Raw genomic sequence first — 11,476 nt, 5'->3', positions numbered from 1 at the left:
TTTTAAGTTTATTTTTGAGGGAGAGAGACAGAGAGAGAGAGAGACAGAGCATGAGTTGGGGAGAGGCAGAGAGAGGGGGACACAGAATCTGAAACAGGCTCCAGGCTCTGAGCTGTCAGCACAGAGCCTGACATGGGGCTCGAACTCACAGACTGCTAGATCATGACCTGAGCCGAAGTCGGATGCTCAACCAACTGAGCCACCAGGCACCCCCTTGATTTTTTTTTTTATTAAAAAATTTTTTCTTTTTTTAACATTTGTTTTTGAGACAGAGAGAGAGCATGAACAGGGGAGGGTCAGTGAAAGAGGGAGACACAGAATCTGAAGCAGGCTCCAGGCTCTGAGCTGTCAGCCCAGAGCCCGACGCGGGGCTCGAACCCACGGACCGCGAGATCATGAGCTGAGCCGAAGTCGGACACTTAACCGACTGAGCCACCCAGGCGCCCCTGATTTGTTTTTTTAAATTGCACTGGTCTTTAAAGGCACCCACACTGAGAGAACTTGAAAATTATTGGTGGAATGAGTACTAATGAATGTTCCTTGCCTAATATAATCCATGTACAGGGAAAGATGTGTGGCCTTAGATAGGTTACCTATGCTTCTGAGTTTCATTGTTCCCATTCTGCAAAAAGGGACCAAGATTTCTTGCCCAGAGGGTGATGGTGGCATTTGATGAGATAATGCGTAAGGGACTACCTGGTGAGGTGGAAATGATGTTTTGGAGAGGCAATATACTGTACTCTTTAAAGCATGGGTTTTATAGGCAGACACAGCACGCTTGAATTCAAGTTCTGTTTATGGGTTCTAACCTGGAACGAGTGATGCACACTCTCTGAGTCCATTTGCTCCGCTACAAAATACATTAAAAAATAGCTGTGTGATTCAAGACAAAATAAGGCATATAAAGGGCTTACTTTCTTTCTTTTTTTTTTTTTTCAACGTTTTTAATTTATTTTTGGGACAGAGAGAGACAGAGCATGAACGGGGGAGGGGCAGAGAGAGAGGGAAACACAGAATCGGAAACAGGCTCCAGGCTCCGAGCCATCAGCCCAGAGCCTGACGCGGGGCTCGAACTCACGGACCGCGAGATCGTGACCTGGCTGAAGTGGGACGCTTAACCGACTGCGCCACCCAGGCGCCCCATATAAAGGGCTTACTTAACAGAGTGTCTTTTTCATGAAAGGTGCTCAATAATAGCAGCCATTGTTGTCAAGTGTGACCACTGAAGCTAGATAAATCTGGGTTTATAATCTGCCTCTGACACTCCTTAGATACATGTCCTGAGGGGTTCTCTTAAAGTTTCTGAGCCTTAGTTTTCTCATCCTACCTTATGGGGTTGTGAGGATGAAGTAAGATGCTTAGATCATTCCCAAAACGTGGCACATATAAGCACTCAGCACTGCATTCAGGTCTTTGGGAATACACATCAACTCCTTCCCTTTTTCCTTCCCAGTTCTTCATGCACAGATGAAGGGTATTTTATTTATTTATGTATGTGTGTATGTATGTATGTTAGTAATGTTTTTATTCTTTAAAGCACATTTTACTTATTTATTTATTTTAATATAATTTACGGTCCAGTTCGCCTACATACAGTGTATACAGTGTGCTCTTGGCTTCAAGAGTAGACTCCCATGATTCATGGCTTCCGTACAATACCCAGTGCTCACCCTGACAAGTGCCCCCCTCAATGCCCATCACCCATTTTCCCCTCCCCGCTCCCCCCCATCTACCCTCAGTTTGTTCTCTGTATTTAAGAGTCTCTTATGGTTTGCCTCCCTCTCTGTTTGAAACTATTTTTCCCCCTTCCCTTCTCCCATGGTCTTCTGTCAAGTTTCTCAAATTCCACATGAGTGAAAACATATGATATGTCTTTCTCTGACTGACTTATTTCAATTAGTATAATACCCTCCAGTTCCATCCATGTTGTTGCAAATGGCAGGATTTCATTCTTTCTGACTGCCAAGTAGGCTCCACGCCCAACATGGGGCTCTGACTCACAACCCTGAGATCAAGGGTTGTGTGCTCTATTGACTGAGCAAGCCAGGTGCCCCCAAATAAAGTGTATTTGACTCGAAGGTAGCCATGTTGAAGATGAGTTTTAAAGTCAGAACCTCTGTGCACTCTTGTCATTGTTCCATCATCTAAAATCCTTTCTATAGGCTCAGTCTACCCAGCAGTTCACAAGGAGTGTAATGAGATATAATGAATAGCATTAAAATGTATTCAGATCAGAATGTTAATCGTAAGCAAAAAAATCCGCAGAGGACTTCTTCCTTCAAGGCATACGTTTTCTCAGCAAATTGATTTCTTAAGTTATCAAATAACAACTAACACCAATTCTATTTCTCTGTTGAATTTACAAGTCTAATAGGAACACAAATTGCAATGACACGTTGCGGGAGTGGGGAGTGGTTACGGGAGAATGAATCATAGCCCAAAGGAATGCAAAGCTGAGAAACATCCTAAAAAAATGTTAAGCTAGAGAACTAGAGATGGCTCTGAAAGACAAGTGTTTAGCAATCATGGCTCAAGTCCATTTAGGACAGTAATTTTCAAACTCTGCAGGTCACAGATCATGTTCCCAGCCCACTAGGGTTTAGGCTATTCATGGGTCTCCATGAGTTCCCAGTTTCATGGATGAAATAAGGAATTTTGCTCCAGGAACCTTATTGCTAAATACCACCTACAGACTGAGAACATAAGGAAAATACTTGAGGTCCCTAAAGCATTCTGGTTAGATCCTATCTTTCCATTTGGACCCAAAGGGAGTAGAGGCGAGAACATTTGGACAGGGGGACAGAAGAAAGGAGGAGAAGGTTGTAGGGAAGTACAGGGTCTGGAGCAGAGCTTCTCGGCTTCGGCACTACTGAAGTTTTGGATGGGAGAATTCTTTGCTGCGGGGTGCTGTCCTGTGCACTGTAGGATGTCTGTATAGCAGCATCCCTGTTCTCTATGCACTAGTTGCCAAGAGCACCACCTCCCTCCCGATTGTGACAAACCAAAAACGTCTCCAGACTCTGCCAAATGTCCCCGTGGAGGGAGGAGACATGGAGATGGAAAAGCAGACTGAGAGCCGTCATTCTTGGTGTGAGGAAGCAAAGGATGGGAATATACCCTTGCCATCTGCCTCCCCACCTTTCTCCTTTTATAAACATTTCTTTTCTCCTTTATAAACATTTTCGGGCTTTAAAAGGCTTTTTTTTTTGGATCCCTTAATTCCCTTCTCTTTTTTTGGCTGGAAAGTTATATCTTTTTCATTCTAGTTACCCCATGACAGGCTGAGACTTACCCAAGAGACCACTGGTGAAGCCCTCGGGCATCTGGGAGAAGAGAAGGAAGACACGAGGGCACAAGGCGCAGGCTGGAGCTCATCGGGACAGGTCTTGCATTCGGCCCGTTCTTACCACAGTTTTGCCTATCACTGTGCTTCATAAAAATGGAGGAGAGCAGGTAAAGAAAGAAGGGGGTAAATCAGAATCATCTGGGAGAAGGGGCGCCTGGGTGGCTCAGTCAGGGAAGCAATGGATTTCGGCTCAGGTCATGATCTCACGGTTCAAGAGTTTGAGCCCCTCGTTGGGTTCTGTGCTGACAACTCAGAGCCTAGAAGCTGCTTCATATTCTGGGTCTCCCTCTCTCTCTGCTCCTCCCTCACTAGTGCTCTGTCTCTGTCTCAAAAATAAATACACATTAAAAAAAATTTTTAATAAAAAAAATCATCTGGGAGAAAATGGTCCTTGTCCACCTGCAGTCATGTAGCCCCAGGCACATCAAAATCACAGCAGCTGCGAGCGCCGATGGGTATCCGTGGGATGGTTTCCAATAAGCATCCAGTGCGGTTCTCAGGTGTTACTTCTTCCCACTCTCTCCTCCCAGAACAACCACCTGCCTAAGAAGTTTTCTATGACTCTAATCTCAGTCACAAGTGGGCTCTCAGTAACAAGTTAAAGATGTTCCTTGGGGTGCCTGGCTGCCTTAGTTGTAAGAGAATGCAATGCTTGATCTCAGGGTTGTGAGTTCGAGCACCATGTTGAATGTAGAGATTACGGACATAAATAAATAAATAAACTTAAAAAAAAAAAAAAAAAAGATGTTCCTTGAAGCATTATCTAAACGAATGAAGGGGTGCCTGGGTGGCTCAGTTGGTTAAGCATCTGAATCTCTGTTTCGGCTCAGGTCATGATCTCACAGTTTCGTGAGTTCCAGCCCCACGTTGGGCTCTGCGCTGACAGTGTGGAGCCTGCTTGGGATTCTGTCTCTCTCTCTCTCTCTCTCTGCCACTCCCTTACTCACACTGTCTTTGTCTCTCTCAAAATAAGTAAATAAACAAAAAAAAATAAAGTAGTGAAAATTAGGAAGTAGGACATTTGCTTAAAAAGTTGTGGTGGAGTAGAAATGAAATAATTTATGTAAAAAATATGAATTTTTATAGTGCTAGTGCCTAGCACATAGTGAGCCCTCAAATGTTAACTGTTGCTATGAAAAACTGGGGGCACCTGGGTGGCTCAGTCAGTTGAGTCTCTGACTCTTGATTTCGCCTCAGGTTGTGATCCCAGGGTCATTGTATCGAGCCCTGCCTTGGGTTCTGTGCTGAGCATTAAGCCTGCTTAAGATTTTCTCTCTCTCTTTCTCTCTCTCCCTCTGCCCCTCTCCCCCACACATGCTTGCTGTCTCTCTCTCTCTAAAAGAAATAAAATGAAAAAAAAATTTAAATATGAAAAACTGCTTTTGGAGGTAGAGAAGTGCTTAGGGTAGATGATATTGAATGAAACTAGTAAGACCCCAGGCTACAAATAGTGGATCCCTATTTTACAAAAATATATCTATAACTTGGGAATTACAGGGGCACCTGCATAGTGTGTTAAGCGTCCAGCTTCAGCTCAGGTCATGATGTCGCGGTTCGTGGGTTGGAGCCCCGCGTTGGGCTCTGTGTTACCAGCTCGGAGCCTGGAGCCTGCTTCGGATTCTGTGTCTCCCTCTCTCTCTGTCCCTCCCCTGGCTCACACTCTGTTTCTGTCTCTCTCTTTCAAAAATAAACATTAAAAAAACGTTTTTAATGTTTATAATTTGGGGATTCCAGCTCAATCTGAGCTGTGACAGGCTATCCCTTGGATGTGCTTATGACTGGTGGGGAAACACGCTCGAGGAATTTGCTCTGGTATCAAGTAGAATAAGAGGGCACCTGGGTGGCTCAATCGGTCGAGCGTCCGACTTGGGCTCAGGTCAAGGTCTCAAGGTTCATGTGTTCAAGCCCCACATTGGGCTCGCTGTTGTCAGTGCAGAGTCCACTTCAGATCCTCTGTCCCCCTCTCTGCCCCTGCCCCAACTTGTGCTCTCTCAAAAATAAAGAAAACATTACAACAGTAAGTAGAATAAGAGAGCAGAGTGGAGGGGGAAAAGACAACTACCTGGAGGGTCATAGCACAGCTGTGTTTTGGGCTGTCCTTCCTGGCAGAGCTGGATTAAGGGGTGGGCGAGCAGGGGAGCCTCCCGTGTTGCCATTGTACAAGGGATGCTAAAGTGTCGGTGAGCGCTAGTCATGGTGGAAAACAGTGCTTTGGGGAAAATCGTATTTACCAGAACTCTCAGAGTACAGAATGTGGTTAAAGTCACTTGTCACAGTTTGAGACCCCCCAGGTGGCGCTCGTGAGTAAGTGGCCCCTACACCACTTTCTAGTGAAACTGGGTCCAGCTGATTGCTGTCTTTTCGTGTTGTGAATAGTAAGCATATGCAACTCTCTTGCCAAAACTGGAGAGCCCAGAACACAATAGCTGGGTTGCCAGCTGCCCCCAGAAGTCTTACTTCTCTGCCCTTCCTTCTTTTCTCCAAGTAAATGTTAAATAAGTATTTAAATAGTATTAGTTTTAAAAGGCACCAAATTATTACTTTTCCCTGGGGCTCTGTATGTCCTATCTGACCCTGATCCTAGGCCGGCCCCCCTGGCCTTCTTCGGAGCTCATAAAGAACAGGATTATTGGCAGAAGCTGAAGAATTTTTATTTGTTGCATTTTATTTGTTTCGGTTGTTATGTTGGCCAAGGAATCTGTTGCATACTAAGATCTGAGCAACTTGTGTCCTATAACTGGGGCTTAGGTGACAAATACTAATGCAAAGTGTGGGAGCTGGGGACTCTCTCCTCTGTTCGGGGCCCAAGTCACTGTCAGATACTACCCCGAGGTGAGAGGAAGCTTGGATCTGCCAGGCTGCCACCACTGTTGGCAAACTCTGACGGGTGACTGCCACTAGGGGTGGCATATTCTTAGGTGATGTCAGCAGGTCCTTAATGATGGTGTGTTTCTTAATTTCTGGATTTGAGAGAATTCAATTTAATTTTTAGATTTGAGAGAAAATGGAAGATACAGAGAAGAAAAGTCAAGATGAAATCACCCAGGATCCCATGGTTTTATTTTTAAACCTTACATTGATCTTTACTTAGGCTGCTTGAAGCCTGGGCTTTGTAGTCTCATCTCATACTGGTTTCATGGTTTTCTTTGCTTTGGTTTCTGAATGCTGAAATGTACAACTTGTCCTACTGCACTTTTTCTAATGTCACTTGAAAACAATAGAAACACAGATCCTCTGGAATTTGGTATTTTAAGAGTAAACGAAATACATAAATGTCCCTTATGCAGAACTTTGGTCTCACCAAATGCATGCAGGAAGTTAATCACAGATTTACTCAGCTTGTTGTCTCTTTTACTCTCACACAATTTTTCCTCCCAAAAACCTATTACTGTTCCTTGGATCCCTTAAATAAACCAATCATTAATATATAATCAAAGCAATGCTTTTAGTAATCAATCCCAGTTCCTTTTATTTGAAATAATGGGTAATTTTATAACATTCCAGATATTGGTTGGTACATATCTCTACTCTAGTTAAAATAGGATGTTTCTCTTGTTTTTGTTTCATTTTAAAAATACAACAGTAGGGGTGCCAGGGTGGCTCAGTCGGTTAAGCGACCAGCTCTTGATTTTGGCTCAGGTCAGTTGGTGCGAGCCACGTGTCGAGCTCCATGCTGAACATGTGAAGTCTGCTTGGGATTCACTCTCTCTTTCTCTCTCTCAAAAATAAATAAATAAACGTTTAAAAAAAGGAAATATTACCTTAGGTTGAATGACAGCTGACATCTGTGAGGTCAAAACTGTTTCTTGTGAATGTTGACATATAACATTTTGTGAAAAGTATGGCTTGCTTATATATTTTCAAAAATCATTTTGTTTACAAAGAACATATCCTCTGATTAGAGGAATGACAAAATATGGGGATAGTTAGCTGTATGCTCAGAGAAATTTAAAAAGAAACCTACTGTCAATTTTTCAGAGTAATCCTAGACCTTAAAAAAATTTTTTTAAGTTTATTTCGAGAGAAAGAGAGACAGCAAGAGAGCACAAGTGCACATGCACAAGCTGGGGAGGGCCAGAGAGAGAGAGTGTGAGAGAGAATTCTAAGCAGGCTCTGCACTGTCAGTGTGGAGCGTGACACAGGGCTCGAACCCACAGAATCGTGAGATCATGACCTGGGCTGAAACCAAGAGCTGGATGCTTAACCGACTGAGCCACCCAGGTGCCTGCCCTTAGACGTAAATATTGATACAATAAGCAACTAGCATATAGAAAGCACTCAATTAATATTTGAATGTTGAATGAATGAATGAATGACTCAAGATAAACTATTTTCTGAGACTATCATTTTTCCTATGACAATTTGAAGTTGCTTTTCTTTATATATCTTTATGAAAAATTTCAATTCGTATGAAGAGAGATAAAAGGAAGTTTGCAATTATAGGATCACAACGCAAGAAAATAAAGAACTAGGTTAAACTCCATAAAAACATTAAAACATTTTTGTTGGAAAAAATTTTTTGAAATACATGTAGATTTACAGAAAAGTTAGAAACAAATTACAAGAATTCTAGCTTATCCTTAATCCTGATTCTCTAGTAACATTTTTATTTCATTGGCTTAATCTCTCTCTCACTCTTTCATTGCTGAATCATTTGTTGGTATGTTGCGGACATGTTGCTTCTTTACTCTCCAATACTTGAGTGTGTATTTTCTAGAAGAAGGATATTCTCTTATGTAATCACATTGCAATTACTGAAACAGAAAAATTAACACATGCAATATTGTTATCGAATCTGGAAATGTTAATTTCTCACCAATTGTCTCAATAATGTCCTTTATAGTAGGAAAAAATATTCTGGCTTGGGTCCAATCAAAGATTACATACACGTTGCATTTAGCTGTCTTCTGTAGTCTTTTATTCTGGAAAAGTTCCTCAGTCTGTCATTGTATTTTATGACCTTAACATTTTTGAAGAATATAGGCCAAGCATTTTGTAGACTATTCTTCAATTTGTGTTTGTCTGATATTTCCTTGTGATGAGATTAGGTTCTGCCCTTTTGGTAGGAATACCACAGAAATGACATTATGCCTTTCTGAGTGCTTCGGATCAATAGGCCCATGACACTAATTTGTCTCTACTGGTGATATTCACTTGGTTAGGGTGCTGTCCCCATGTTTTTCCATTGTAAGGTTATTTTTTTCTTTTTGTAATTAATAAGAATTGTGTAGGTACAACTTCAAGACTGTATAGATATACTTGTCCTCAAGAATTTTTTATCCATTAGTTACAGTGCCCATTTATTGCTATGCTTTGTGAAATGCTATTTTTTTTTAACTTCATCATTACTTCTACATTTGTTTGCATTCTATTATAGGAAGAAATTTTCCTTTTTCTTCATTCATTCATTCATTCATTCGTACCAGTTTGAATTCGTGTGTTCCTATTTTATTTAATGGATTTTAATCCCTTACCATCATTCTCCCTGACCCCCAGGCTTAATGAGATATAATTGACATATAACAACCTCCATTTTTATTTGCATGTTCAACTGTCCCAGATTTTGCCAGTGGGAGCTTCTTCAAGCTGACTCCTGGTTCTTCGGACATGTCACTATTGTTCTTTGGGCACTTTCCCATTTTCTAGCATAATATGATATTCTAAACTTACTTTGAATGTTCTCTACCCTAGCCCTGGAATCAGCTAGTTTTCCAAGGAGTTCTGGTTTCTTTTAAAGGAGAATGGTATTTAGAAACCAACATAGATATGCTGGTATATTACTGGGATGTTATTGCTTCTAGATCCTCACAGCAGACAGCTAGGAAATATATAAACACACACATCGATGTGTCTATACCTATATCTATATCTATATCTATATCTATATCTATATCTATATCTATATCTCTACAACTATATCTGTTTCTGTTATAAACATCTATACCCACCTAGATAGCCAAATTTATAAAAATCGTATATTTGTGCCGATTCCTGCAATTCTAGTCCAAAAACAGGATTTATTAGCATGTTCTCCCTCTCCATATTGTAACTGCTTTCTCTGACAGTGAGAAATTTGGTTTCCATTATCCTCAACACATCACTTATTTGCTCAGTTCTAAAATTCAGCAGAAGTAATGTTAGAGACGTTAAGCCATGCCACTGGGAGAAACACACCAATGACCTGGAATTCAATATTTGTTTGTAAGTCTATCATTTTTAGTTTAAGAATACATAGTTAATATTCTGTATTTAAAAGTATGTGTTAATTAGTTCTTCTAATTTTTAGCTTCAGTTTGGCTATTATTCGTGTGCTATTATTTGCTATACAGACAGGTTCACTCATTTGCATTTGTATTTTACTTTAGATTTTGTTTCACAATTTTATTGTGTGTGTGTGTGTAAAACATTAAGATGGTTCAAAAGTCAAAACTCAACAAAAAAGGTATGTTTAGAAAAGCGTCATTGGGGCGCCTGGGTGGCTCAGTCAGTTAAGTGGCCGACTTCGGCTCAGGTCATGATTTCGAGGTCCGTGAGTTCGAGCCCCGTGTCGGACTCTGTGCTGACGGCTCAGGGCCTGGAGCCTGTTTCGGATTCTGTGTCTCCCTCTCTCTGACCCTCCCGCGTTCATGCTCTCTCTCTGTCTCAAAAATAATAAAAATTAAAAAAAAAAAGAAAAGCATCATGACTACTTTAGAAAATAATTTTTCTCTATTGAGGGTTCCTTCTTCTATATTTATAACTAAGCCTGGGTCCTTTGCTTCATTCTCTTTATATTCCATGCCTGCCTGCTCTCTACTCCTCAAGCATACACACAAACATACATAAATGCATCTTGATGGAAAAGATACTGAAAAACTACAAGATGATCTTTAGGATAAGGCATGTTTCTTCCACCGTTGGACATGATTCTCTACAGAAACAACTTTCTTAAGTTAATTTTTTCACAGTATATTTCACAGTATATGACAACATATTTAAGTGATTTAAAATATTGTTTCTTGTGAAAATGCCATCATGAACTATAAGGTCCATTCTCACTGTATGAAAGCAGAGAGTTTCTTTTACTAAGACAAAGCAAGCTGGCTTTGTTTTTACTTAAATGCAGGACCAAAACAACCCATGAATCACTTCCTCTATGAAGTAACTGCAGACTAGGCACTCATCCAAACCCTGGGCCAGATCCACCCTGCCAGCCCCACTTCCTTAGGACATGTGTCTTTCAGCGCCTCTGGCTCCTTTTGGAACAGGGACCAGCTGCCTCTAATTTCCTCAGTCCAGGTGCTATGGTGATGGTGGTGATGGTGGTGATAGTGGTGATGGTGAGACTGAGTTTTGAAAGCAAAAATCCATTATGCGAAGATTAAGATTTTCATCATTATATTTTGAAGTCCTTGATTATGTATTAACTAATCAGAAATCTGGTTTTGTTACTAAAAGAGTTTAGCTATATAGAATGTTGATTTCTTTTCCCCTCAGCCTCTATTCCAAAGCTCTATATGCCCTACAATTTGATACTTCAGAAGAAAGGTTCTATTCATTTTTTTTCCTTTTACATAACCTAGCTTGTGCACTGAATAAGTATTTATTAAGTTCTTAAAATGTGCCAGGCACTGTATTGTGGATTTGGGACATCAGTAATCACAAAAGATAAGTGGAACTTATTTGGAACTTATTTTCTCACCAACGCAAGTTATTCAAGACAGCACAGGGGAAGTGCCCCGCAGTTCCGCACCACTCCAGGGACTATCCAAAATGACGAAACGGAAGAATTCCCCTCAAAAGAATCTCAAGGAAATAACGACAGTTAATGAACTGATCAAAAAAGATTTAAACAATATAACAGAAAGTGAATTTAGAATAATAGTCATAAAATTAATCGCTGGGCTTGAAAACAGTATAGAGGACAGCAGAGAATCTATTGGTACAGAGATCAAGGGACTAAGGAACAGTCAGGAGGAGCTAAAAAAAGCTATAAACGAGCTGCAAAATAAAATGGAAACAACCACGGCTCAGACTGAAGAGGCAGAGGAGAGAACAGGTGAACTAGAAGATAAAATTATGGAAAAAGAGGAAGCTGGAAACTTATTTTCTAGTAGGTACAGGCAGACAATGAAAAAAACCCATAAAAAT

General features: G+C 40.9%; 1 protein-coding gene across 2 annotated transcripts in view; it reads right to left on the bottom strand.

Annotated features, from left to right (window-relative positions):
- Positions 1 to 2,019: 2,019 nt before the first annotated feature.
- The window catches only part of FGD4 (FYVE, RhoGEF and PH domain containing 4), a 129,038-nt gene continuing 119,581 nt past the window's right edge, over positions 2,020 to 11,476 (bottom strand). Inside the window, exon 18 of one of the 2 annotated variants that reach the window (XM_042992084.1) lies at positions 2,020 to 3,424. In XM_042992084.1, the coding sequence (XP_042848018.1) occupies positions 3,372 to 3,424 (53 nt within the window). In that variant the 3' untranslated portion in view covers positions 2,020 to 3,371. Of the gene's footprint in view, positions 3,425 to 8,071; positions 8,101 to 11,476 lie in introns of those variants that run through there. The other variant, XM_042992085.1, reaches the window with a different exon arrangement.

This window comes from Panthera tigris, chromosome B4, assembly GCF_018350195.1.
Source record: "Panthera tigris isolate Pti1 chromosome B4, P.tigris_Pti1_mat1.1, whole genome shotgun sequence".
NCBI classification, from domain to species: domain Eukaryota; kingdom Metazoa; phylum Chordata; class Mammalia; order Carnivora; family Felidae; genus Panthera; species Panthera tigris.
This window is presented reverse-complemented; position numbering and strand designations above follow the sequence as displayed.